General features: G+C 36.4%; 1 protein-coding gene across 1 annotated transcript; it reads left to right on the top strand.

Moving 5' to 3' along the window:
- Nucleotides 1-5,197: 5,197 nt before the first annotated feature.
- On the top strand, nucleotides 5,198-6,952 carry LOC119779148 (potassium voltage-gated channel subfamily F member 1-like). The gene has a single exon (XM_038278690.1). It carries the CDS (start codon nucleotides 5,431-5,433, stop codon nucleotides 6,928-6,930), a length of 1,500 nt encoding a protein of 499 aa, XP_038134618.1. The 5' UTR covers nucleotides 5,198-5,430; the 3' UTR covers nucleotides 6,931-6,952.
- The last annotated feature ends 4,077 nt before the right edge of the window (nucleotides 6,953-11,029 follow it).

Raw genomic sequence — 11,029 nt, 5'->3', positions numbered from 1 at the left:
GGTCAGTTGAGTGAAAGTGTGAGATTATACCAATCAGCTTGCGCCGTGTAGTTCATAGAGGAGATGCATGGAGGAAAGGAGGAGGATGGATGGATGGAAGCAGTACACTTTAACTGCTCCAGGATATGACAAGGAAGGCTGACTCATTCTTAAATTTATATTTTAGATACATGTGGATTTGTGAGGAAAAACTTGTAAATAGAGGCCCGTTTATCTTTCTAACATTTTGTCACATTAAAACCACAATTATCAATGCATTTTGTTTTGATTTTTTAGAAACTGATAAAAAAAAAAAAAAAAAAACAGAAATAATGGATAACGTAGAGAAACAGAAACAACAGCTCTCATTTTCTCATATTTTTTCCTACAAATAAAATGTACCTATAATGCATCTATATTCAGTTAGCTTAACAAAAACCTTGTTGGACCTATTTAAGAAGCAACTTAATATAATTTTTTTGTGAAGACATGTTGGAGATAATAAGTGAAAGAAGATCATATAATCAAATAGTGCGAAAGGTGGTCTCTATAGACAAAAAGTCTGTTTTTGTTTTTGGGAAGCAAGATATGTGTTGAGGAATACTAAGACTGTACATCGCCAGGGATACACCATCCCCACCGTGACTTATAGAGGCAACATTACGCTGTTGGGATGTTTTCATTCAGTGGTGACATGGAATCTGATCTGAGTTGATTGAAAGATGGGTGGAGCTGTATTAATTCAGTTTATTTACATATAGACCACCAATTCATAATACATGTTATTTCAAGGCACTTTACATAGTTGGTTCAAACATATATGGACAGATTGGTTAAAAGTTTTCAGTCTGAGGAAAACAAGGTGATTGCATTTGTCAATTACTTTAGAAAGTGCATGTAACAAAAGTGGAAAGTCCTTTCCATAATGTAATTGACTTGACCAGCAGTCGCTTACACCAAGCATGCATCCAGTCACAGTGGAAAGGAAAACTCTTTTCAGAGAAAGATATATCCAGCAGAGCCAGGCTCGTCTTCTACTGGAGCTGACACAGGAAAACAACATAGGAGCTCTGATCCATTAAATGCTTTCCATGTTAGAAATGGCAAAGGTGAATTGAGTTAATTGGTTGCTTTTATAGTTAATGACTTCCACTGGTGCTGTTTCCATGCTATGTTGAGCTCTAAAACCTGTTCAACTCTATAAACAGATCATTTGTGTGACTCTTAAAAACTGAATTAGCTACTATTTTCTTGTGGATTTTAGATTAGAAAAGAAGATTAGATATAAGTCAACAATTTGTCAAGAGAATGTTTCTAATGGTTTAATTATAGCTATCTTAAATGTAGTACATTCCCTGTAGATTAATCATATCTAAAATAGGAATGTAAATCAAAGGGGGTACCTCCATTGATAATTTGGGATTGGATCTAACAAATAAACCGAAGGCTAAAATAAGTCTAATATTTTATTAACTCGGAAAGCTAAACTTGATAAAAAAAAAAAAAATCCAAAAATACAGTAGCTTCTATAGTTACCTCTCATGCTGCGTCACATTCAAATGAAAAATTGTTAATGTTTGGATGGATGCCAATGATTTTATTTCAGATAGAATCAATCTTTTTAATAGATTCCCATAAAGTCCTTACTGCCGAGGGCTGCTGGAATATAGCTCATCAGAGCTATATTTTGGTAAAGTTTAGCAAATGTGTTAAACAGAAATCTAGGATTTTTATCAGATCAGCATCAATCTGTAAAAACACCTGCTGGAAGCTGCTAAACACATGAGACAGAGGTTCCCCTCCCATTAGGATGATGTCAAATATACAGCCAAATTTGCAGCAAAAAGCTAAAGATGGGAATATTCACAGTGTGTTTCAAAGCCTTATAAAAGTCCAGCCCTTATTCTGACTATACAGTTGTGAAATAACTTGTAAATTAATGTTTACACATGTCCTCATCCAATCTAACTAAGCATGGGCTATTTAGTACATTTTGGAAAATTTTAGTTTGTAGTCATGACGGTGCAGTGGGCAGCAATGATGCCTTGCAGCAAAAAGGTTCCAGAAAGGGTCCTTTCTGTGTGGATGGATGGATGGATGGATGGATGGATGGATGGATGGATGGATGGATGGATGGATGGATGGATGGATGGATGGATGGATGGATGGATGGATGGATGGATAGTCTCAGTTGCTGAAAGTTAGCAGAAATGTAATTATACATTCGTTTTAAATTACTTTATAACAAGATAATGAAATCATCATAACTTTTTGACATCTATTTACCACTTTGTGTTATTCCAACACATAAAGTCCCATTGTTTGATTTTTATGTCTAATAGTCTTCAACCGATAATCTTTTGCTGAATGCCTTTGAAACCAAGATGGTAATGGGCAGGAGGAGAAATAGAGAAGATCATGCCCACTGCAAATAAACAAAGTTTGTGTGGACAGAGTCTCCTCATTCAAGAAGATTTTGGGTGTCCATGCAACAGCAGTGGTATGCAAGCCCAGTAGAGGGTGCACTTCCTGTGAATGCCTTTACGGTTCTTAACAGCTGCACAGGAAAAGAGGAAAACTTTGCAGAGTATTGTTGAATAAACACAGGTCACCATTGGCCTGCCAGTCTATGGGACTTTGCATAGTCTTGGGAGCTAAAGCAAAAGGGAGAAGATTCTTCCTGAACCATTTTATCCTGGCGACAGACATTTTCCTGCAGAATGAGTGTTCTGAAGCCTTATAGTATTACAGAAACAGAAACACCCTCTACCTCTGTGCAATAAATGAGGGATGCCTGTGTGAATATCAGTATTTAGGTTTCTTGGTTTTCATATCATATTTTTTGTATTCATATAGCAGTTTTGGTAAACACTGCGTACAATGACAGTAACCAACCAATCAATTGATCAATTAATCAACAAATCATTAAATTAAACTGTATGGTTTTAGATCCATCCATCCATCCATCCATCCATCCATCCATCCATGCATCAGTCTAGAAAAAGTGACAGGAAACCGGTGCATTGCAGGGCATGTTTTAGTTGCGGCATTAAAAAATGTTTTAACTAGTATAAACATATACAAGACAGGCTATGAAATAATTTATTACAATTATTTAATCTATCTTGTGTGAAGTTCTGTAAAAAAAAAAAAAAAAAAAACCACATAAAAATATTAGATTTAAATAAATTTAAGCCACAAATGTACTTAAGAAAGGGTGACAGCATTTCTAAAAATTTTTTACAAAGGACGAGTGGAAAATATTTCTGCAATTATGTTATTCATGCTCTCTAAATCAATAGCTTTCGAACTTGATTTGTTCATAAACTGCGTCAAAAACAACATGCTACGGAAGTGCTGTGCATTGAAAGTAAATAAAAATACATAAAATAAAATTACATTTCATTAAAGCATTAGGAAGCAAAATGATTCATAACTGATATATAAAACAGACAAAATTGGTTGGGTTAGTCATAGAGTTCCCCCTGATGGAATGTAGACTAATATAAAAGTTAAAGCTAAGCTGCAGCTGGAAATTAGTATCTTAAAGCTTGATATTGAAATGTATAATCAGTTAAGGGAAAAATTAGTAACCACTAAGTTAAAGCACACGTTGGAAAGGTATACAAGACACTTAATGGTAGGATAAGGAATCAAAATGCATTACTGTATATCGTTCAGATAAAAATTAATCTCTGGCATATAATCCTAGCTATTAAATGCAAAATGGGATAATGCTATTTGTAGCACTCCATAGCAGTTATTTAAATATTTAATGAACTTCTTTTGTGTCCTTTATTTAGCCCAGTATATCGAAATTTATCAACGTCAGCCAAGCTGAAATGATATGTCAGGATCTGGCCTCTAGATGGAGACAAAGTCAAAGTCTTTGCTACCTGCTGCAAAATTAGGTGGTAGCAGTAGTTAGTCTTTCATATTTGTAAAATATAATCTTGGATAAATAAATAAATAAATAAATAAATTCGAACAGTTATTGGCCAAAACGTTTCTTTCTTATAGCCTACTTGTAGTACGTTATTTCTCTCATAAATATTCCATGACATTATGATTTTAAGTCTATTAGATCATCATCATCATCATCATATAGGCCTGATGACTGATTGGTTTCCCTTTTCTTTTTTCTTTTTTTTGTAAAGTGATAGCAACAGCGAAATAATCAGGCTTAATGTAAACCTGAAACACATAGATATATGTTCATATTATTACTTGGAAGGTTTCCTTTCGAGTTTTAGGATGATTAATAAGGTATAGATACAAAAACTGCATCCATATAGGGCTGATAGAGAAGGTCTGTTTCCTTCTCAACAGGTTGATCACATGTTAAGATTAAAACTGCTGCAGTTTTCACCTCTGATTTCCGAAAAGTGGGATCCGCAGCGCCTGGCTGCACTGCGCTTTGTCCATATTGTAAACAGGCAGCAATCCTATGTCACCACCGGAGGTTGAAAAATCAGCCTTAGAAACAAATTTAATTAAAGCTACATTTCCTTCAGGAAAGGTAAGCAAAAAATAGGTCATAATTTCAACTATTCTCATTTAAAAACACGATTTAAAATAAAGCAATAATCTTGACTTACTGCTTTTTGGTTGATATAAAATTGAAAACTTCGATTTCAACTCATGATGTCAAATATTGAGATGAAATCCTATATATATATATACATACATACATACATACATACATACATACATACATACATACATACATACATATGTATACACATCATAAATGTGTATAATGTCTGTTGATTAAGATATTTAAAAACTACTCAATTTATTTAAAAAAAATCATTTATTTATTTATTTATTTTTTTAAGTTTTTTTATCCACATCTTTTAAATTATTTCTTGAGATATAAGGTTGATAAGCTTGTTAAAACAACAGAGGATGACAAACAGGGATCTCTGGCCTCATTCGTCCCTTCCAAGTTAAATGTCTTTAACACCAGAGATGAGCAAAAGCATTTATTTCGAAGGCATTTTTACTTTTAAATTATAATTTATTACTTCTTAGCGTTGAATTATAACTTAATCATTGCGTTGCGCTTACTTATAATGATAATTATTTCAAATTGTGCCTTTTTTAAGAGGAGCGTACTGCTGTGCTGCTCTTGGTTGCTTTGTTTTGAAATTTCAGGCCGGATGTTTGAGTTTTAACAGTTCTACTTTGACAATAGGCGCACTTCAATGCCAACTTTTCTAGCGCGCACAGGCGCACTGTTCACCACCAAACAGGCTTGTATGGAACTGAGAGGACTTTATACTACCGTCACATCTAAAAAAAGAAAACAACCGATTTTTTAAAGGTTATTTTATAAAACATATAATATTTAGGGTTCTAGCGGGTGGCCGTGCGCCATTGCGCCTGGTGTCATTTCTGGAAATCCTATTCCGCTTTGGAGCATAAGATTTTATTTTATTTTTGGGAATAATGTGGGGAATAGAGCGGACTCGGTACGCGGACTGCAACGGCTCAGAAGCAAGTGAAGAGGCGGAGATCGTGGTGAACATTGGAGGAGTGAAACAGGTGTTGCATGGGGACGTGTTGAATCGTTACCCGGAGACTCGGCTTGCAGAGCTGATAGACAGTTCTCTAAAGTCTCCCGAAGAAATATCTTCATTGTGTGACGATTATGACCCAGACACTGGGGAATTTTATTTTGACAGGGATCCTGAAGCATTTAAGTGTATAATTGAGCTGTATTATTATGGGGAGATACACATGAAAAGGGGCATCTGTCCGATTTGTTTCATGAAAGAAATGGACTTCTGGAAAATCGGCACTGAATTGTTGGATGGATGCTGTAAAAGTCACCTTAAAGAGGTCCAGGATGAACTTGCAGAGATCGCAGAGAGAGTGAGAACTATCCTGGTGGACAGAGAGGGAGACCCGTCTGCAGGAGGCTGCCAGCGCTTCCAGGCGTCCCTCTGGAGGTTGATGGAAAAGCCGGAGTCCTCGGTGCCTGCGCATGTCATCGCCATACTTTCCTTCATCTTCATCCTTATCTCTTCTGTGGTAATGTGTGTCGGGACCATCCCCGAGCTTCAGGTGGAAGACTCAGAGGGAAACCTCACTGAGCACCCAACGCTGGAGGTGATCGAGACTGTGTGCATCGGCTGGTTTACCATAGAGTATATTCTGCGTCTGATCTCCTCTCCAAACAAGATTAAATTCGTCTTGTCCTTCATGAACATCATTGACTTCATGGCAATCATGCCCTTCTTCGTGGTGCTTATTCTCATCTCCTTCGGCGCGGGAGTGATGGAACTAGCCAACGTCCAACAGGCCGTGCAGGCTTTGCGCATAATGCGCATTGCTCGCATTTTCAAGCTTGCGCGCCACTCATCTGGACTTCAGACGCTCACCTCTGCGCTAAAGAGCAGCATGAAAGAGCTCGGTCTGCTCCTCATGTACATGGGAGTGGGGGTCTTCCTTTTCTCAGCGCTGGGTTACACCATGGAGCAGAACCACCCAGACACGCTGTTTACCAGCATCCCACAGTCGTTTTGGTGGGCTGTAATAACCATGACCACAGTGGGGTATGGGGACGTGTACCCCAAGACCACTTTAGGTCGGTGCAATGCAGCCATCAGCTTTCTTTGCGGGGTCATTGCCATAGCGCTGCCCATACACCCCATAATTAACAACTTTGTGCTGTTTTACAACAAACAACAGGTATTGGACACTGCAGCCAAGCATGAGATTGAACTCATGGCGCTTCGCTCCAGTGAAGGCGAACTAAGGGCTGCACCTGAGCGCCACGGACATGTGTGTGGATCCGGGGTTTGGGACTCCTCCATGAGCTCCTGTCACAGCAACACATACTTACCTCTGCTGAAGGATCCCAGAGGAGGGCCAAGTATGCAGAGCCCAAGCATGGAGACTAGCTTTGAGAGTACATCAGAGGTTTCAGAATATTTTATTTCATAAACTTGAAAAAAAAGAAAAAAAACCTGTTTCATCTGATGAAATAACTCATCCAAGATAAAATGTGACTAATCTATCATTCATTTTTAAACTGCTTGATATGTGTGGGGGATGACATGACAAATTCCCTGCTCTGAAAAAAAGGTTAAATGGAAAAATGCATTAGCTTTGGACTTGATAAACTTTGCCTTTTTTATTGTGAGGCTTACTTTGCATATGGGTTCTGCTCAAACAGGCAGTTCTCAGCTTGTCTGCATGTTGTGCCCATATGTAGAAGAGGATCTGACAAGTTGGGGGCTGTCTGCAGGATATTTAAATTTCTCATGCTATTAAGCTACCCAGGCTTTATTTTCGGTTTTTGGAGCTTTGTTCAAACCAAGCTTTTCCTAACTAGATGGGATAGGGAAACAATTGACATAATATGATACCCAATGTCTAAGAACTGGGAAACTGTAGCTATTTTCTTTTTTTTTTATTATTATTTTTATAGTGAATCTATATTCCCTAAATGGATCTTTTTAAAAAGCCAGTTTACCTCCCAACTAACATGGTGTGCATATGGTTTGGAAACGGCAAACCCCCTCGCTCACTCGGTTCACTTTAAAAGGGCAATTTAACAAAATATGATTGTTGCCTTTTTGCAGTGAGTGCTTTTTCATAGAGACATCAAAAGCATCTCTCCCCTTTTTGTCCAACTTATAACTTATTACCCGATACAACATTGCATTTTCAGTCATTGTAAATGTGCCATTATTTATACACATAGCTGATATTTGTAGAACAAGAGGTGAAAATTGACCTCACATTTAAATTTATAGGTTATATTAAAGTCTGATGTTATTTTCATTTACTAATTTGATGTTACAGAAATCTAGGTACAGCATTCTAGATGTCAGGTCTGTTTTAAAGTCATTTTCTAAAGGACAAGGGCAAGGACATGCTGATCTCTTACAAGAAGCACATTATGAGCCCAGACCATATGAGACCTACAGATATGTTAGTTGTGATGTCATACTCTAATGCAACTACATTATCCATATACTGTAGATTGCTCTGTAGCTTTTTTCCTGCAAGGGAGCTTGTTTATATAGATGATAAATGTAGAAACAAATGCAGATTGTGCTGTCAGATTGTGGTATAATTCTGTACATTTTACTGAACCAAGCATTTGGAGATGCAAACCCTTGAGGGTTCGGAATTTTTTTGTTTATTATGTACCTACAATCTACATCAGTGTGATTTCATTTTCTGTGTCAATGTGGATTAAGTCAGATAAAATATAAAAATGAGTTTTGGTAGCAGCTGTCATTTGCCTGACTATTTGTTGATCAGATTAGGAGCTGGAAATTTTCCTCTTTCTCCCAGGCTCATTCCTGCTCTGCAACATCTGTCCCCTGATGTGCAATTGAAGTTCAAGAGTAAGAACTATATATTGGGCAGTTAAATGGATCAAGAAGGAACACATGACTTTTCTTTAACAAAACTGGTATAAAAAGAAATATTTAAGAGCTGTTTGGAATGTGTATTTTTTGTGATTAAACTTGAATGCAGATTTTTTTTTGCTCCGTGTCCCAGGTTTCTAAATCATCCTGACAAGTGCCATTTTTAAGACTGAATTTTCACACTTTTGAAATGCCTCAACTCCTACACTGACATCTCTGAATGACATTAAATTCGCTGCACAAATAGAACAGTCACTTTAACAATTAGCCGGCGCAGTGGGCATGCTTCAAAACCTGACATCTATTGGCATGAATCATGCAAAGATTGTGCTCCATTGCACTGCATTACATAACAGTGTGGTAATTAAATAGTTAGAAAGTGATCAAAGTACTCTGCTTCAACTTACAACTTTTTAGTTACTTTAAATATTAGAATGCTAAACCAACAAGCAGAAAAACAACCAACCTAATAGATGGATATTTTAGATTTTTTTTTTTTTTCAGTGGCTTCTTTAGTTTAAGCCGAAAAGGGGAAAAACTGATACGTTTTGATTAAAGCACAAATTTGATTGGTGAAATGCAACAAAGTTTTTCAATTTATTATTTTCTAGGAGCTAAATTAATTTTTTCATTGAGTTACTTTCATATGAAATGTGCCTTCATGCCTGATGTGACTTCTTAGATTCCTCTTTGGCCTTTAGATTTATCTACTCATGTGTAGTTTAGATGTTTTATATATTGCTATGCAATATTATTTCCTAAAAATTATTACAATTTTTGCCAGCTTATTTGAGGGAAATCCCAGACAGACAATCTCATGCAACAAAAATCACTACATGAAAAATAAAACACCTAAGTTAGAGTATATAAATGCAAATTAATCTAACATTGTTTATGAACATGGGATATAGACCCCCACACTGTTTGTGCATTTGAAAATTTTACATATCAGTTTGGAATAGAGCAACTCCTCCACCACCTCTTCAGTATTTTTTTTCTATCCAAGCTCTAGGTCCTGTGTTCTGCATCCAAAAAGAGAGAGAATGAAGGTGGTCAGAAGAGACGGGGACTGCTCAGACTTTCCACCCACTCACATCAAATAAACTACGGCTATCTCCACCAGCCAGCAGCACATCCACACATGTCAAAGAAGAGGGCCTTTGTTGGTGCAGACAGGTGAAGGCAGGAATGTGAAAAGCATGCATTGTTTAACAGCACAATGCTCCTCTCACTGCAAATGCACACGCAAATGCGCATGTGTACCATCAAGCTCAAATTGAGTTACACAAACCTGTGTCCAAATATATTTTTTCTTCTGTCCCTCTCTAACCCACATGAGCAGACAAATGATTGCACTCACGCAACTCTAGCTCCTTTTCGTCTTTACACTTGCAGTCACGTGTGATGTACTCTACAGTGACCTGCCCTGATCTGCCAGCTATTGACAAGTTTTTTAACGCCCACGTGTTGCTCATTTGTTGCTTTCTGTGGGTGTTTAGGATAAACTACAATAGAAATATTGCTCATTATCCACTAAAAAACAAAAATGTAACTGAAAAAAAAAACAGTTTTCCCTCATAAAACAAGTGCTTTGAAAAGAAGGAAGTGATCAAAATAAAAATTGACCTGTACAATCATTGAAATTAGGGATGCACAATATTGGGATTTTGGCCGATATCCGATATGCCGATATGCCGATATTTTAAAACTCATGTAGCCGATAACCGATATTGATACCGATGTTAAAGCTGGACAAAAATAAGTAGTCATTGAAAATAGCAGTTTTGTTATCCATTTCTGACAATTTGAAAAATAATATACTCAAATATATTTTCATATGCTGATATCAAATGGATTTTTAAAAATGCGGTATCGATCTATTTTACTTTTTAAAATCTTGTGAAATTTCATCGTTCTGTTACAAAATCTCGTGATATTTTGCAAATTCTTGTGAGATTTTGTTAGTAAAATAGATCGATACCGCGTCAATATATCAACATATAAAAATATGGCAAAATTTCGTGAATTTTCGGGGGATTTCGTAGCATAACGATGAAATATAGCAATATTTCATTAGTAAAAGAGATTGATATAGTGTTTTTAAATGGCAATATATCAGCATATGAAGATATTGTGATATTTTAATGTATCAATATTTTTTCCCTCGTCTTTAGAAGTTTTTAAGTCTGTAAAAAATAAGTTTTTGAGGAAGAAGAAGAAGTAGTATTTATTTTATTTTTTTTTAGGCTTTAGAAACTCAGAAGCTGATCAAATATCGGGTTAAATATTGGTGGGGTGGCCGATGTCCGATATTCAGTTTTAAGGCCGATACAGGCCGATACCAATAGGGGGCCGATTATATCGTGCATCCCTAATTTAAATCAATTTACATCTCTGTAAAAATATGTAAACAAATCTCTGTTTTTAATCAATTATATATATTTTAATTAGGGGTGTAAATCACACCCATCATGGCGATTCAGTTTAGTATAATTTCCTGACCCAACGATTCGATTATTTTCAATACTCAATATTTGACATAAATCAATGAAAGCTCTAATATCGTTTTGCATTTTATTTGAGAAACAACAGCAAATAACAGAAGTAGCAAAGTTTCACTCCACCTAGGCCTATGAAAACCTAATTTACTGAAAAATAAT

This window comes from Cyprinodon tularosa, unplaced genomic scaffold (genome assembly GCF_016077235.1).
Source record: "Cyprinodon tularosa strain WSP-4 unplaced genomic scaffold, ASM1607723v1 ctg143, whole genome shotgun sequence".
NCBI classification, from domain to species: domain Eukaryota; kingdom Metazoa; phylum Chordata; class Actinopteri; order Cyprinodontiformes; family Cyprinodontidae; genus Cyprinodon; species Cyprinodon tularosa.
Note: the sequence above shows the minus strand (reverse complement) of the source record. Positions and strands in the feature narration are given on the sequence as shown.

Coding starts and splice junctions, on each gene's coding strand:
- LOC119779148 (XM_038278690.1), top strand. CDS start 5,431: ATGTGGGGAATAGAGCGGACTCGGTACGCGGACTGCAACGGCTCAGAA.